The following is a 17848-nucleotide window of genomic DNA, read 5'->3' on the forward strand; positions in this document are numbered from 1 at the left end:
GTCAGGACTGCTGGCAGGCCATTCCATCCTCTCCACTCCCAAATTCTGGAGGTAGTCTCTGAGAAACCCTGCTCTATGGGGGCGAGCATTGTCATCTTGGAGGATAGAGTTCAGTCCCAGACTGTGGAGATATGGGATTGTCACTGGTTGCAGAATCTCATCTCGATATCTCTCAGCATTGAGATTGCCTCCAATGATGACAAGCCTCGTTTTTCCAGTGAGGGAGATGCCGCCCCACACCATCACACTGCCTCCACCAAAAGATGTTACTCTATCAGCATAGCGTTCTCCGCGTCTTCTCCACACTTTGACCCTATGATCCAACTGCAGTAGGCAGAATCTGGACTCATCGCTGAACATAACGTTCCTCCACATGTTCAGGTTCCAGTGCACGTGTTGCCGACACCAGTGCAAACGGGCCTGATGGTGAAGGGCAAACCTTGACTGCAAATCTGTAGAAGACAGCCTATGGTTCCTAAGTGCTGACAGGGTGAGGAAACGGTCTTCTTCGGGTGTCGTCTTCTTGGGACGCCCACTTCGCGGCCTGTCTCTGACATCCCCCGTTATATGGAACTTGGTCTTCACTTTGGAGATGGTACTAGGGCTCACTCCAAATAATGCCGCAACTTAGTTTTGCGGAACACCAGCTTGAAGTTGCCCTATCGCACGGGCCCTATCCAGATCAGTCAAACGTGGCATGCCGATTCTTGGAGCAGACACCTACTGACCACTGTAGCAGGGCCCATGCTCACAGATGCTGCCAATCAGGCACCTGATTGTCAGCACCTGGGGGAACCAGAAGCTCAAAACAAGAGTCAATAGCAACAGCAGGATAAGCTGTTTGGCATTGGCAGAGAAGATTTGGCAAATTTTTCATGGGCGCAACCCATATACTCAGCTCTGCTGCTCATCCCACAAATGCACGTTCCTTACAAATGTGGCACCATTTAAAAGGGAAATAAACAGGCTTTCCAACGGTATAAGATTTATTGCCAAGAAGCATTGTTACAACAAAGAAATAATCTACCAAACACAAATTTCCTTACTTTTTGTGCTATGTTTAAATCAAGTGGACCTGTTGGGCCCATTCCTCATAGAGGGGGGACAGGGAATGGGAGAGGGTGTGAGTGAGTGAGCCCTGGACCCAAAGCCTCTCCTGTATTGTAACACCCTCAATCCCCCCACTTAATCCCCCCCCCTCCTCCCCCCCCTCCTCCCCCCATCCCCCACATGCCCATCCCCCACATGCCCCTCCCCCACTTGCCCCTCCCCCACTCCCCACAGCCCTGAATGAGAGTTGTTACTTAATATGCCCAGGATAATGGTGAGTAACGTGGGCCAAAAATGGTGGCGCTATGATGTACTGTTTTGACTGTGCGAACCACAAAAGTTATGCTGCACACATACACACGGACGGAGAGTTTTAGTAATATGTAGATAGATAGATAGGTAGATAGATAGATAGATTACTTGGGCTGTCAATGAGCAACTATATTTCGAAAAAGTTGGATAATTGTTAAACGACCAAAATCGAGTGTTGATACATACAAGAAATTATTTTTTTAGGATATGCACTTATTCGGTACAACAACGTGGCATCGGCAGTATATGCTAAAGAAAAGTTGCATGGATTTGAGTATCCACCTGGTAATCGTTTGGGAGTCAGTTACATTGATGACCCTAGTGACAGGCGATCAAAGTAGGTATATCTGAGACAACTGCAGAAACTAACTCTGTGTATTTTGTTTTGTTTTTGAATAATTGACCCTTGGCACTCTTGATAAAGTTAATTTTTGTATTCCATTTTAGCCCGGTTGGAATGATGGCCCTGCAACTTGTGGCAGCTCAGATGATGTCACTTGCCTGTAACAGTCCCGTGGGTCAGCAGATGGTTGCAACTTCACCTGTGAGTACCAAATGGTAGACTATTTTATTTATCTAATTTATTTTTTGCTGATTGAATGTGGTCTTTTGGATTTAAGAAACATTTCTTAAAATTTACTGCACACCTCTTCAATGCTTATAGTGTAAGAAAATAACTGCAGATGCTGGTACAAATCGGTATTTATTTCACAAAATGCTGGAGTAACTCAGCAGGTCAGGCAGGATCTCAGGAGAGAATGAATGGGTGACGTTTTGGGTCGAGACCCTTCTTCAATGCTTATTATTGCTACTGTTCATCTAATTTGTATTGCCAGTATCTTCTGCACAATGGTGCTTGTATTTCAGCAGACAGAATTGAATTTACATTAAAATCCCCAAATTCCTTAACTTGCATTAGTTGGGGAACATCTTTCCACAAGATCTGACTTTTTAAGAACTTGGCAGATTTTAACAATCTCAAGGGTAATTAGGGATGGGCATGAAGTGTCAGACTTCCCAATTGTTGGAAAGAAAAAGGTTTAGCATTACTTTGTTTTTGTTCTCAGCTACAGTCAAAAATTGTTTTGTCTTTTTACGTTCAGTGTCTCTTGTGAGCTTCAAATGCTCTTGTTCATGCATCCTGAGATATTTCTGTTTGTCCAGCACCTTTTACTCTTCCGACCAAGTTAGTTTAAATTTCATCTATCATATTTCCTGTCCATTTGCTCAGAAAAATCTGTTGTCATTCTCTAAAGTTAATACATTTGCATTTCACTTGACCTGCAAACTTTTGAATTTTTTTTTTTTCTAAGTCCAGGTCATTTGAGCAATGGTCCTGATGCTGACCCCTAAGAGCCACACTTGCATATTTTCCTACTAGTGTCTGCGATACTAATCACTTTTATAGGCACTCCCCCATTTACATGATAGGTGAGTTATGTAAACTCCTATTTGTGTAAACAATTCACACTAGGTGGTCCCGTTTGCTGAATGACCTGTGTTATTGTAACAGGAGGATGGTGAGGGCTTCCTGTCCACTTCATAGATATAAAAATGGTGTCCGGGCTCGCTGCTTTTCCAGTCTCAATCACTGTGGGTGTGACACTGGAAAGGCGAGCGAGAACAAGGGAGATGATGGATAGTAATTCACGACTGATTCGGCGACATCTTCATAAGGTGCACCGGTAACCCCTTCTTCACCAGCTACCGCATTGTCTGGTTGACGTGGTTGTTGTTGTCGTTCACATTGTAGACCCTAGATGATGGGTCTTCAGGCTGCTACCACCGACAGGACACGCCCGATCACCGTGGGGATCTCTCCCCTTCACTAGCTGCCGCTTCCGGTCGGCCGTCACTTTGTCCGCTCCCTCTGTGACTGCCGGCACCTCCTCCCGTCACTTTATTCACTCTGCCGCTCCTCCCTCCACTGCCATCTCCCCCACCTTCTCACGCAGAGCCGCCAACATCTTCCTGCTTATGTCGGCGACTCCGGGGGAGAAGGAGGCGGAAGTGGTGGAGGGGGGAGCGGGCAAAGCAACGGGCAACACGAAGAAGCAGAAGGTTCAGGAGCCACAAGGTGACTGAGCATGTCCTGTTGGTATCGGCGGCCAGAACAAAGTGCTGAATCAACCTGTCGATCACTGCCAACCGAATTATCACCTATCCAAGTTCTCCAGAGATACTGCTTGACTTGTTGACTTACTTCAGCATTTTATATTATTTTGTGTATTAACCAGCATCTGCCATTCTCTCTTTCTACCTAGTTTCCAACTTGCATAAAATCTGACTTGCATCAGGGTTTATGGAACGTAATCCTTGTGTAAATTGGGGAGTGTCTGTATGAGTAAATCTTTGGGGAGATAGGTTTAAATTTTTTAACTAAATGCTAACAGTGTTAATGTTCCAGGTCTTTTATCAATGAATGAAAGGCCGTTGACCTGAAATGTTAACCTGCTTCTCTCTCCACAGACGTTGCTGGATCTAATGAGCACTTCCAACAATTTCTAGTTTCTGCCAGAGCTTGCTATCTTAATTTGAAAACTGCTGCTAATTGCTTAAAATAGCAAACATAATTAATAAAGCATCATGTTCCAGGCCGATTAGGCATTGTGTTAATTATGTGATATTTAGGCTGATCATCTCTTTCTGCCTGAAATAAACATTATAACCTCCTGAAATACCAATAATCAGGGATCTAAAATTGATATTAATCTAAAGAAGCTATGATTCTTGCTTTTTGGTTGATTTTCTTTGTTTGAAAGATGCTCATTCAATGAGTGAGAACCATATCACCATGCTTTAGTTTTTGACAAATTTAGACACATTATAAATTCTAAATGAATGATATTGCTCATATAGATTGGCAGTATTATTATAATACCTATAGGGAAGAATGGCTCAAATATAATGTGACTAATGTTTATTACAGGGTTATGCAGGTAGCACCAGTACCCCGATGTCAAGGTTGCAAATTGACTTTCCTGTGCCTGCACCTCAAAATTTTGCTGCTTCTGATAGCGTGGTCAGGGAGCGTCTCTTTGTGGTCTTCAATCCAACTGTTCTGCCTCTTGATGTATTGGAGGACCTGTTTTGGTAAGGAATATATTTACATATCTCAAGTGCCTTAAAATTAGACATAGGGTTTTTGGCTAATAACTTATAGTCTGAAGCAATCAAACTCCCATGTAATTATTTTCCCTTTGTATGGAATACAACATGAATTTTAAAGATGATCAAATTGAAAAGGGATTTAAATAATTTTGGAACATTATGTCGATCTCTTGATTTTAGGAAGATTTTTCCCAGTCGTAGAAGAAGAAACTGTCGTTGTCATCTTAGGCATCCCTCGGGATTGAGGTTTTGTTTTAATTCTAGTTCTGTAGGTTTTGAAGTGGCTGATGAGGGCAAAGTAGAACTTGCAGACACTACTAGAGGTGGAGCAAGAGATTCTTGTTGAGGCAGGCAATTGAGTGATTTGGGAGCTAAGGGACACTTCTTCCAGCATTTACTTTGGGTTTTTGTGGTATCCTACTGAATGGAGGTTTTCAATGCAACTCATAATGCTCCTCCATTTGGACTGGTCATTGGAGATGAACGGGTAGGGATTCCTGGAGGCTTTGAGGACTTGCCTTGAATCTTTTGTTGTGTGTCTGATAGCCTCTTTCTTTGAAAAAGTGCAGAATTAAGTGTCTTTTTTGAGGGGGACTTGCTGTGGGGCCTAGTTCCTGCCTTTGCAGAATGTAATTCATTCCTCTCTGCTTGGGATGTTGGACCAGCAGAGGATGTGAATGTTGATTTGCTTATCCTGACAGTGGATTTGGAGGATTTTGCAGAAGCAGAATTGCTGGTTTCCCTTCGGTCCTTTGATTTCCCTGCTGTAAGTCTCATAACTTGGCATTATGCACACTGGTGGGGATCTCAGTAGACCAGGAGCTTTGTTTCTTGGTTAAGGAGTCCATCTTGAAACCAACTTTTCCTCAGTTAGGCAAAGGCACTGCTGACATATTGTAGTCAGTAGTAAATTTCATCACTGCCTTTGCTGAGGATTAGCTCTTAAGATATAGGAAAATGTCATAACAATCAAGATTTCGGAAGATGTCCATGTTTTCCTGGATCTTGTCATGGACCTTTTTATTATCAGGTTGTAGTTTTGTGCAGCAGGGTAGATTTGCAGGTAAAATTTAGTTTTGCAAATGTCATGCCTCAATGTATGCTTCAGTTAGAGTTGACAATGACATAGAGCTCGGTCTCTGAACGAGCATATAAACAAATGTCATCTGTATACTGCAGGTTGATAACTGAATTTGCAATGACCTTGATTGTGGAACAGACGTGATGTAGATTAAATAGTTTCCAATTTGTATTCTTTCGATTCATTCCAGCAGCAAACTTGGAGATGAAGTGCAGCATTGCAGCAAGAAATATTTAGAAATTTTATTTGAATAATGACACAGCCTTGATGGCTTTCATGCTGTCATGAAGCAAAAATAAGATGAAGAGTAATCTCTATGAACAAACAAATTTGAGTGTGGCGCTCCATGTTTCTTCTCAGTTAACCAAATCAAACATTTTGGTGAGGTTAAAATTAAACGTTTAGCTTTTAAGTTTTTTCATTTTTGGAGATACAGTGTGAAAACAGGCCCTTCAACCCACTAAATCTGTGCTGATCAATGATCATCTGTACACTTGTTCTATGTTATCATAGTTTAGCTTCCTACGCACTAGGGGCAATTTACAGATGCCAATTAACCAATAAACCTGCACGCCTTTGGAATATGGGAGGAAACCAGAGTACCCGGAGAAAACCCACGCGGTCACAGGGAGAACGTACAAACTCCATACAGACAGCACCCGCGGTCAGGATCGCACCTGGGTCTCTGACGCTGGAAGGCAACAGCTTTACCACTGTCACCGTGCTGCTTGTTGAACCTCCCTACATTTCAAAAGTGGTAGTCACAAATTCACAACCTATCTCTTGTCTGTGAAAAGGAGGACGTGCCAGTTGACCTGGGAGATGCTGTAATCATGATCATCTTCAAGATGGAAGATACAGTCCAGTCCATTAATTATAGTTGGGTTTCCCTCAGTCCTCTTTTCCCTATGGCCAACTGCTTTTTGAGTCGACCAGGGGTGTTGCTGAGGCTGGATTGTATAGTTTGCTGTTGACTGCACTTGAAGCCCATAACAAGAATAGAGTCGCAGTTAAGGAGTTCTTCTACATTACTTCCTTCTGGTGGGTGCTGACTGCCCATCCATCCTTTATAAGTTCAACTCCATTCTTCCCTTTCAGTGGAATGAGCTCAGGTGTTTAGGACCATGCACATCATTGGTGTCAGTGAGTTGCTGGAGCCCCCATGCTCCTTCCTCCAGTTGTCTCTTGTTTTGTAGGATACGAGATCTCAGTCGGATCATGGTGATGTGAAGGATGGAAGTGAGTTTTCCACAATGTAGAATTGTATTTTATTATGTACTATGAGAGGTGATCTGATTGAGCATTTTAAATTAATGATGTTGTGATGGGCTAGACAGGGATCTGCTCTTTTCCCCAATCCCTTTTGGGGGCAGGAAAGAATAGAGGACACCTATCAGTTAAATGATTGGAATGAAGTCATTTGGAAAAAAAGTAGTAGGGATAAGGAAAGCAGAAATTATGATTGAGGAGGAGAAGCAGTCATGGATAATTTTTATAGGCTTAGTGAACCAAATGACACTCCTCTGTTTCTTTGGGGGGGGAAAGTGTATATGATTAAAGTTACTAATACACTTAAAAAAATTGTTTACTATTTCACCAGATTAATAGTTATGTGCTTTCTGTGTTACTGTCAATTTCTGAGATAATCTCTCACATTTCACTCCCAATTTAAATTTTGGATAATTTAATTCTTACTTGTGGTAAACTGCCTCTTGCTTAACTATTGTATTTGAACAGTGTGATATTTTAAGCAAGTATTAGATGATAAAACTGCTGATTGTCTTAGTGAAAAAGTGATCTTTTATGCTAAGTGGAAAATCTGCATATTTAAAAAAGATATTGAGATTTATTTTGTTTCATACACTTAATGTTTCTCTCCTAGTCGTTTTGGAAACCTGATTGAAGTGTACTTGGTGCCAGGTCGTAATATTGGCTATGTTAAATATGCTGAGCGACACAGTGCTACTAATGCCATGGACATCGTACATGGAAAGGTTGTTAATGGTATCAAGCTCAAAGTAATGTTAGCTGATCCTCCACGAGAAGAGTCACACAAGCGACAGCGAACACATTAAGCAATTTTGCAAAAGTGTATGCAAAGGTAAGCCCTTTTTTTTCCATTTAGATTTACAGGACCAGTGATGACAAGGGTGAGACCATGTTGAGGAATGACATGGAACAATGCCTGCTGTTAGGCATCTGGAAGGTTTTGAAAATATTGTCAAGGCATGTTGTTGTGTCTGCAGGCTGATAATGGGAGTGCAGGAAACTGAGCATCTGGGGCATGAGCAGACAGGAAAAGAAAGCTTCAGTTTAAAAGGTTTTAAATAGTTAAAACTTGCAGCACGGTGGATGAGAAGGGAGTTTGAATGGATGGTTTTAAATGAAAAATTAGGTTAAGTGTGGGTAGGGAAAGATAGGGTTAGGACGGGAAGAAAGGACAGTCATTTAAAAAAAAATCTTTGATTAAAATGAGACATTGTATTTCCAGTAGTTAATTCTCCGTACCAAAGACTTGTAATCAAGACGACTGCAAGAGACTGAAATGGACCCGTTATTAACCTTATGGTGAATTTGGTTTGTATCTAACATGCAAGAATAGCAACTTCACACTGTCCAATACATTTCAGATAAGAGCTGCAGACTAAGGTACTGTTTTTGTGAATCAAAATAGTGCAGCTCTAACCAAAGTTTTTGAATTTCTGCACATCTCCACTTGCCTGTAGTCGCTGAAATCTTCGTGCATTATTGGCACAAGAAAGTGACCGCCCATTATTTTGGAGATAAATTACAGGCTAATATTTTGTAATGAACAGTTGGATCAAGGTTGAGATACAGGCTAGACAAATGTGACATCAAATAAAATAACACATGGCGATTGAATCCCGAGTAAAAGCACTTCAGCGATTCTCATTTTAGGAACCCGCAAAAACTTGGTTTTAAAAGGCACTAAGTATATTTTATAATTTGTGATGAACAGATATGGCACAGAAATTAAATACTGGGAAATGGTAGTTGGATGTTCCTCTAAAGTTTTTTAAATAAATTGTCATAATGTAACAATTTCTGCTTTACACATAACTAATCTTGGAAGTTTCCGCAACAGAACTGGAACAAAAATAATATTTCCCTTATTTTGATAAGGAAGTTTTTAATCAATTTGGTTACAAGTGGTTACAAGTGGTTTTGATAGATAATGCCTTTCAGAAATGATAAAGTATACCCTGCCATCATATTTACAGTCGACAAATACACATTACATTTTCATTCATTGACTTTTAACACAAGTATAAATGTTTCGTTAACAAAAGCATTATATTATAACTATTATTGCTATATATTTGCTCTATTCTAGGTTTTTATATTTTTGACAATTTCCTTATGACCCAAGGTATTTATATATTCGGGTTACATATCAAAATGAGTGCTGCAAAGTTTACAAGCACTCCTATATAGTGGATTTAAAGTGTACTGCCATTAGAACATAGAGTACAGTACAGCACAGGAGCAGGCCCTTTGGTCCACAGTGTTTGTGCTGACATGATTCCAACAAATCTCCTTTGCCTGCACATGATCTATATCCCTCCATATCCATAATGCATATCTAAAAGCTTATATGCTCCTCGTATCTGCCTCCACCACCATCCCTGTTAGTATGTTCCAGGAACTTACCACTCTGTGTTTTAAAAAAAAAAAGCCCCACACATCTCCTTTAAATTTTGTTCCTCTCACTTAAAGTGCTACCTACTAGTCTATGTCATTTCCACCCTGGGAAAAAGATTCTGACTGTCTACCTTATCTAAGCCTCTCATACTTTTATACATTGTTTTCAGGTTGATCACTTCTATCAGATTTCTTCTCAACCTCCAAAGCTCCAAAGAAAACAACCCTTGTTTGTCCAACCTTGTCTTATAAATAATGCCCTATAATACCATATACTTTTTTACCACTCTATCTATTTGTGTTACCACTTTCAGAGACCTATGGAGTTGGAGCCCAAGATCCCTCTGTACATTAATGCTGTTAAGGGTCTTGCCATTAATTGTACACTTCCCCTTGCATTTAACATCCCAAAGTGCAACATTTCACACTTGCTCGGATTAAACTCCATCAAACATTTCTCCACCCATTTCTGTAGTTGATCTATATCCCACTGTACACTTTGACAGCCTTCCTTGCAGTCTATAACCCCAGCAATCTTGGTGTTATCTGCAAATTTACTAACCAACCCATCTATGTATACGTCCAAGTGATTCATATATATCATGAATAGCAGAGATCCCAGCACAGATCCCTGCAGAATTCCACTGGTCAAAAACCTGAATAGTGGTCTTCCACCATAACCCTCTGCCTTTTCTGGAAAAACCAGCTCTGAATCCAAATGACTAAGTCACCATGGATCCCATGCATCTTAAACATCTTAATCTTCTGGATCAGTCTGCCATGAGGGACTTTATCAAATGCTTTACTGAAAATCAATGACAACAACTTCTACCCTCATCGATTACCTTCATCGCCTTCTCAAAAATCTCGATCAAGTTAGTAAGATATGACCTGGCACGAACAAGGCCATGCTTATTCAGCCAATTCTCCTCCAAATAAGCATAGATCCTATCCCACTGGATTCTCACTACTTCCCTTCTTAAACAAAGGAATAACACTAGCTTCTCTCTGGTCCTCCGGGACATTTCCTGTAGTTAAGAGAAGATGCAAAGATTTTTGCCAAGACACCTACAATTTCCTCTCTTGCCTCTCTCAATAACCTGAGATAAATTCTATCATGCACTAGGAATTTATCCACCTTGATACTCTTCAAGAGCCCCAGCACCACCACATTCCTGATCTCAAACTGCCCTAGCATTCTAGTATTCCCACACTGATCTCACTGTCCTTCATGACCTTCTCCTTGGTGAATACAGATGCAAAGTTTATTTTTAGTACCTTGCCTTTGACATTCTGAAATTATTCAATTTTGAAACATGATGGAATTCTTTAGGCTGAACTGGTGAGTCTGTTTTTGAAACTTAATTATTGCTACTGCAATTCTTCCAAAAATCCTATTATTAAATGCACTATTTAATTTTGTCCGTAGCTTTCAACGGAATAATAAGATTCACTACGTTACCCATCAACCATCCCCACCCATAATTATCTCACTTCTTTGCTAATTAGTATCCTTTGTGCTCAATCTAGTTTGAAAGTTGATCTCTTCCTCATTACCTTTCAGTTAAAAATCAAGATTTGGAAGGTATTCCATTGCTTTATTGATATTTGGTAATATTTTCATTTTTAAAGTTAGTGATATTCAAAACATTCCAAAAAAAACCGTCACATTCGTAAGAATCATCCTTTTTCTCTTTGAGGTGTCATATAACTCAATTTATTTCTAGGTATGAAACAATGCTGCCAGCCTAATACATCTTCTCAGAACTAAACTGATAAAAATACATTTTTATCTTTTTTCTTCAGGGCAAAGAGTATGATAAAATAATCAGTTCGTCCTAGCCAAAGCCTTGCCAGGAATCCAAGGCATACAAGTATTTCAAATATTTAGTTTAAAAGTCAAATCATCTTATTTTTCTTCAGGGGAATTCCAGGAAGTTAATATGTACTGTACATGTAGACTTTTCCTTGTTAACAGATGTTTTTTACATTTTCACAGCACTATAAATGTTTTTGTTTCTGCAGAGTGGGGACAAATGACATGACACATCAGCTGACTGACTGGCTACTTGACAGTACACAGTGACTTCCACTCGTGACCTTTGCTAGTAACTGAACAGTTTTTTTATTTTATGGGAAAGGGCACAGATTGAAGGCCTTGACAGATATTGATTACAGTGTTTAAGACAGGAATTTTAATAATATACACCCCGAAGAGCATTGCTTTAATTCATGTAATCTTTGGATTCCCACGCAATATAATTTGAATTGTACTTGTTCTGTTACCTTGCCTAACTTGTGCAGAGCAAAATAAAATTCATTTGTCAAACATACTGGTTTTGTATACTTTCTGAATGTCTTTATTCCACAATGTTGCGCCTTACAGTAAAATAAACTCTGATTTGAATCAGACTTCCAATTACACTAGTTCCTTCCAACATCCACCTAAAGATATATATTGAGATTACTCAGGTGAAACGGTTAGCAAAGGCATTTCATGTTAACCACTTAATTACTTCTCAACAGATTTTACTGAGTATGATTCCAACATTGCTTTTCAAAACGTCAACAAATTTGACAAAAGATATTCCAAAGATAACAAATAATCTTCAAATGGAACTTGCTCCTAATGAATAAAAAGGTTCGACAATCTTTTTAAAACACATTTCCAAGCTACAAGAATCTTATGCACTTCAATATATTACAGTAATGCATTATGTGCATATTACGCACAGTTAAAGTGCACTTTGTTCAGGGCCTGATGGTCTGCATCCCAGGGTACTTGAGGTGGCTCTAGAAATCATGGACGCATTGGTGATCATTTTCCAATGTTCTATAGATTCAGGATCAGTTCCTGTGGATTGGAGGGTAGCTAATGTTACCCCACTTTTTAAAGGAGGGAGAGAGAAAACAGGAAATTATAGACCAGTTAGTCTGACATCAGTGGTGGGGAAGATACTGGCGTCAATTATAAAAGACGAAATTGCGGAGCATTTGGATAGCAGTAACAGGATCGTTCCAAGTCAGCATGGATTTACGAAGGGGAAATCATGCTTGACTAATCATCTGGAATTTTTTGAGGATGTAACTAGGAAAATTGACAGGGGAGAGCCGGTGAATGTAATGTACCTTGACTTTCAGAAAGCCTTCGACAAGGTCCCACATACGAGATAAGTGGGTAAAATTAGAGCACATGGTATTGGCGGTATGGTACTGACATGGATAGAAAATTGGTTGGCAGACAGAAAGCAAAGTGGTGATAAATGTGTCCCTTTCAGAATGGCAGGCAGTGACTAGTGGGGTACCGCAAGGCTCGGTGCTGGGACCGCAGCTATTTACAATATACATTAATGACTTGGATGAAGGGATTAAAAGTAACATTAGCAAATTTGCGGACGACACAAAGCTGGGTGGCAGTGTGAACTGAGGAAGAGGCTATGCGGTTGCAGGGTGACTTGGACAGGTTGTGTGAGTGGGCGGATGCATGGCAGATACAGTTTAATATGGATAAGTGTGAGGTTATCCACTTTGATGATCAGAATAGGAAGGCAGATTATTATCTGAATGGTGTCAAGTTAGGAAAAGGGGACATACAATGAGATCTGGGTGTCCTAGTGCATCAGTCACTGAAAGGAAGCATGCAGGTACAACAGGCAGTGAAGAAAGCCAATGGAATCATAACAAAAGGAGTTGAGTATAGGAGCAAAGAGGTCCTTCTGCAGTTGTACATGGCCCTAGTGAGACTGCACCTGGAGTACTGTGTGCAGTTTTGGTCTCCATATTGGAGGAAGGATATTCTTCCTATTGAGGGCGTGCAGCTTAAGTTCACTAGGTTAATTCCCGGACTGGCGGGACTGTCGTATGTTGAAAGACTCGAGCGACTAGGATTGTATACACTGGAATTTAGAAGGATGAGAGGGGATCTTATTGAAACATATAAGATTATTAAGGGGTTGGACAGGTTAGAGGCAGGAAACATGTTCCCAATATTGGGGGAGTCCAGAACCAGGGGCCACAGTTTACGAATAAGGGGTAGGCCGTTTAGAACGCAGATGAGGAAAAACCTTTTCAGTCAGAGAGTTGTAAATCTGTGGAATTCTATGCCTCAGAAGGCAGTGGAGGCCAATTCTCTGAATGCTTTCAGAGCGGAGTCAGGGGGTATGGGGAGAAGACAGGAACGGGGTTCTGATTGAGAATGATCAGCCCTGATCACATTGAATGATGGTGCTGGCTCGAAGGGCCGAATGGCCTACTCCTGCACCTATTGTCTATTATCTATTGTAGGTAAACAAAATCACTCATTATTCTGAATGTAATACAAAAGAAGAGTTTTAAGATATATTTATGGATCAAATGGTTTTTGATTTTGTTTGCTAAACATAAAATAATGAGTACCACATTGCACAGAAATTAACCCTTGCCCTCTCTTAGCAATCTGTCACTTTTTTTTGTCTGATGAACCTCTGATTAAATGAGCCTGCTACAAAACAAATGAAATTTGTCTTGGTGATTTTGGTTAATCTTTTAGCTCCCTTGTTTGCCTGCTATTCCTTTTCTTCTCTGCTCTCCAAGCTCCATCCTCAAATGCTGCCTAACCCACTGAATTCCTCCAGCAGCTTTCATTTTAATCAGGGTCTTGGTTTGCTAATACAGTAAATCGATTTGGCTTTGGTTATATAAAAAACCTGCTAGCTGAAAATGTATTAATTTTTAACTGGCATTTCAGATTTATTTTCCTGTGAGACTGCTGGTGGTTTTCAGGATAATATACCAAATTTACAGTTAAAACTGACCTTGTACGAAGGCAAGTTTTCGGCTACTCTCATCAGCCACATTGCGGTATAAATTTTACTGACTGAAATCCAAGTGGTAAGGTAAAGTTGATTTTGGGTGTAGATAATATAAAAGATTGGAAAAAAAACTGTGTCTACATTTGGCAAGCATTATTAAGCATTAATACAATTGCAATATAATGAAAATGTGTAAAAACGAAGATAGGTGAAGTGGTTTAGATATTTGTTTGTACTATGGAGACGAGATTTCAGTCGCTGGAATATGAAGCAAAAAATATAAACTGCTAGAGGAACTTGGCAGGTCAAGCAGTATCTGTGGTGAGGGTATGGATGTTTGGAACATGTCATGATAAAGGATCTCAACCTAAAATGTCATCTCCCCTGTTTTTGTGTCACCCATTACCCCTTTCTTTGAAGAAGAGTTCTGTCCATGTTCTCCAGGCATGCTGCCTGGCCCTCTGAGTTACTCCAGCACTTTGTACCTATGGTATAAACAAGTATCTGCAGTTTCCTGTTATTACCCCTTTGTTTATACTGGTTGTCTTCCTGCTCCATTCTCAATCCTGATGCAGGGTTTTGACCCAAAACTTATGTAGAAGTGTATGGAAGCCACCACATTGGCCATATTTCAGGTTCAAGCACTTCTTCATTTCCACGCACTCCCCAAACATCACATTCATAAATAGTGCAATATTTGAGTGTCCCTGACTGAGACAAAAACCCAATTTTTTTCACCGGACAATGATTCAAGAGTCAAGAGTATTTTATTGTACTGTTTCGAGACAGATGACAATGCAATTATTTTTCACAGCAGCACAACAGATATATAAACATAGTACTCAGTAGACACCTTTATAAACAACAAAAAGATGTTCAATTTACAAAAAAAAAATAGGGTGCAAAAACCTAAAACCAAGCCCCAAGTCCCTAGTGCAATCATGGTAGTTCAGAGTTTACTTAGTGTTCAAAGCCTGATGGTTAATACAAAGAAGTTGGATGTTATAGTTTATTGGCTCCTAAACTTTCTTCCCAATGGCAGGTGTGAAATGAGAGTGTGGCCAGGGTGGTGTGGGACCTTGATGATGCTGGCTGCCTATTTGAGGCAGCATCTCCTCCGGATTCCTTCGATGGTGGGGAGGTCAGTAACCGTGATGGACTGGGCATATGGACAGAGAGATTGGTCGTGTAATGGACAATGAAGTAGATCGCTGATGATTATGACAGGAACGATTTCAACTGGGAAAGTGAGCAAGGTAATAGCTGATGGAATTTAACTTGGACAAGAATGAAATTTGGGAAGTTAAAGCAGTGCAGGAAATACAGAGTGAATGACAGGGGCCTGGGGAATGTATTGAACAGTGCGATCTTGGGATACGTACATAGTTCCCTGAAAGTGGCGAGAAAGATAGAATGGTGGAGAAGCTATCTGGTATGCTTGCCTTTATTGGCCAATGCATTGAGTAGAGGAGTTGGCACGACATGTTGCAGTGATATAAGATGTGGTGAAAGTGCAACTGGAGTATTCTGGTTCTTGTTGCTGTGTTACAGGAGGAAAGTGATTGAGCTAGAGAGCTTGCAGAAAAAATGCACACGGATGTTGCCATGACTGAAGGACTCAAGTTATGAGGAGAGATTCCATAGGCTGCAACTGTTCTTTCCTTAGAGTGAAGGAGGCCGAGGAATGAATTTATAGAGGTTTATTAAATTATGATGGGCATAGATCAGGCAGGTAGTCGTAATCTAAACTTTGGGGTTGTAGAGTCTAGAAATAAAGGGCATAATCTTAAAGTGAGAGGGGTAAGTTTCAAACGGTGGCAAATCTGGGAAATTCATTTCCACAGATAGCTGTGGAGGATGTCATTGGGTATTTTTAAAGCAGAGATTGAAGGATTCTTGATTCGTAAGGGCATCAAGGGTCACGGGGGAAGGCAGGAGAATGGGGTTGAGAGGGAAAAATAGATCAGCCATGATTAAATGGCGGAGTAGACTTGATTGGCTGAATGCCCTAAATTCTGCTCCTATGTCTTATGGTCTATGATCAAAAAGAATTGGAGGGGCAGTTTTTCAACACAGAAGGTGGTAGGTGTATGAAACAAGCTGTCAGAGGTGGTGGTAGAGGTAGGTACAATTACAACATCTAAAGGACAATTGGATGGGTACTTGGATAGGAAAGGTTTAGAGGGATATGGGCCGAACATAGGAAAATGGGATAGCATAGATTGGCAAATTGGGCAGCACAGACAAATTTGGCTGAAGGGCCTGTGCTATATATTTGTGTTTAGAGGGTCTCGGTCTGAAGCCTCAGCATCCAGTGATCTGACTGCATCAAACCTTCTTGCATGCCCGGCACTTGCAAGAACACAAAGAATGAGGCCGTGCACTGAATTGAGGGCTGGGCCCGCCAACACCCAGTGATGAAGAGAATATCGAGCTGCCCTCTTCACCTGCAACAGTTTGGTCAGTGGTAACTGAGGAGTTCCAATAGTTAGTCCATCTTCCAATCAAAACAAAGGTAAATTACAGCCTGACTGAATTACCTGAATTGTAATCAGGAGATCAAGACCAACAATCCAGGGCTCAAAGTTATAATCCAGAGAGTAGAGTTAAAGTCCCTCGTGCAAGTTCTGGATTTGGAACTCATTTAATTATTTGGAATTTGGAAATGCAACAGAAAATAGTCTTAGTAATGATAAACGTAAAGAAAATACCAGTTTATTGTAAACCCGATTTATTTACAATTGGCCTTCTGAGGAGAAAATGCATTATCTGAACTGGTGTGACCAATAGATTTAGTTTAATTTAGTTTAGAGATACAGGCCATTCAGCCCTCCAGGTCCGTGCCGACCAGCGATCCCCGTACACCATCCTAAACACACAGGACAATTTACAATTTTTACCAAAGCCAATTAACCTAGTTCACTGGCACTGTAAGGCAGTAACTCTACTGCTGCGCCACCGTGCAGCCTTCTTGATCTGTCGTGATGTTTACTGTCCCCTTCATTGTTTGTGACTATTCCAAGGTTTGCACTAACTAATCGCTCTTAACGTCCTCCATAACTAATTTCAGGTCATTTTCATGAACAAAGCATTAGTGCTGTTCCTTGCAACATATACTCTATGCCTGAACTGCTGTTCATACTGTTGTATTATTCTCTACTTTCTGTCTTTCTGTCAATTCTGTATCATTCTACCACTGTTTGCACCGTTCTACAAGATTAATGCAGCGCCCCATATCCAACAAGCTTTTTTGCTGGAGTTGAACTAATCTACAGGATTTAAGAGGAAACTATTCAACCTGCTTCCCTACAAACAAAGACATATCACTGCATTAATTTAAGATGCTGTGTAACCATTTCCACAGTATGGTTGTCTTAAAGTTCACAACACTTCCCAGGATCACACTCTTTGTAAACTGTCCTCCAATCCAGAACTGTCAGGATGGAGCTGTAGTACACAGATAATGTACACAGAAAACAGCTTGGGTTTGTGTGTTTAAGCCAAAGTTCATCATTGACTCATTGACATGAACTATAGGAGGGAATGGGTCTTGAACTCAATATCTAATCTAAATAAGGGCAGCACAGTGGTGCAGCGGTAACGTTGCTGCCTTACAGCGCCAGAGACCCAGGTTCAATCCTGACTACGAGTGCTGTCTGTATGGAGTTTGTACATTTTTACTAGTGACTGTGTGGGTTTTTCCGGGTGCTCCGATTTCCTCCCACACGCCAAAGAGTGGAGTACACAGGTTTGTACGTTAATTGGTGTCTAAATTGTAAAGTGTCCCTAGTGTATGGGGTGATCGCTGGTCGGCGTGAACACGGTGGGATGAATAGCATGT

General features: G+C 40.6%; 1 protein-coding gene across 3 annotated transcripts in view; it reads left to right on the plus strand.

The window, feature by feature from the left end:
* Positions 1–11539, plus strand: part of rbm45 (RNA binding motif protein 45) — a 31199-nt gene extending 19660 nt beyond the window's left edge. For 2 of the 3 annotated variants that reach the window (XM_078404005.1, XM_078404007.1), the window contains exons 6-10: positions 1567–1699; positions 1810–1906; positions 4292–4455; positions 7437–7655; positions 11243–11539. In XM_078404005.1, coding sequence (XP_078260131.1) covers positions 1567–1699; positions 1810–1906; positions 4292–4455; positions 7437–7629 — 587 coding nt within the window. In that variant the 3' untranslated portion in view covers positions 7630–7655; positions 11243–11539. Of the gene's footprint in view, positions 1–1566; positions 1700–1809; positions 1907–4291; positions 4456–7436; positions 7656–9387 lie in introns of all 3 variants that reach the window. The other variant, XM_078404006.1, reaches the window with a different exon arrangement.
* The last annotated feature ends 6309 nt before the right edge of the window (positions 11540–17848 follow it).

The sequence above is a fragment of the Rhinoraja longicauda genome, chromosome 8 (assembly GCF_053455715.1).
Source record: "Rhinoraja longicauda isolate Sanriku21f chromosome 8, sRhiLon1.1, whole genome shotgun sequence".
Classification (NCBI taxonomy): Eukaryota; Metazoa; Chordata; class Chondrichthyes; order Rajiformes; family Arhynchobatidae; genus Rhinoraja; species Rhinoraja longicauda.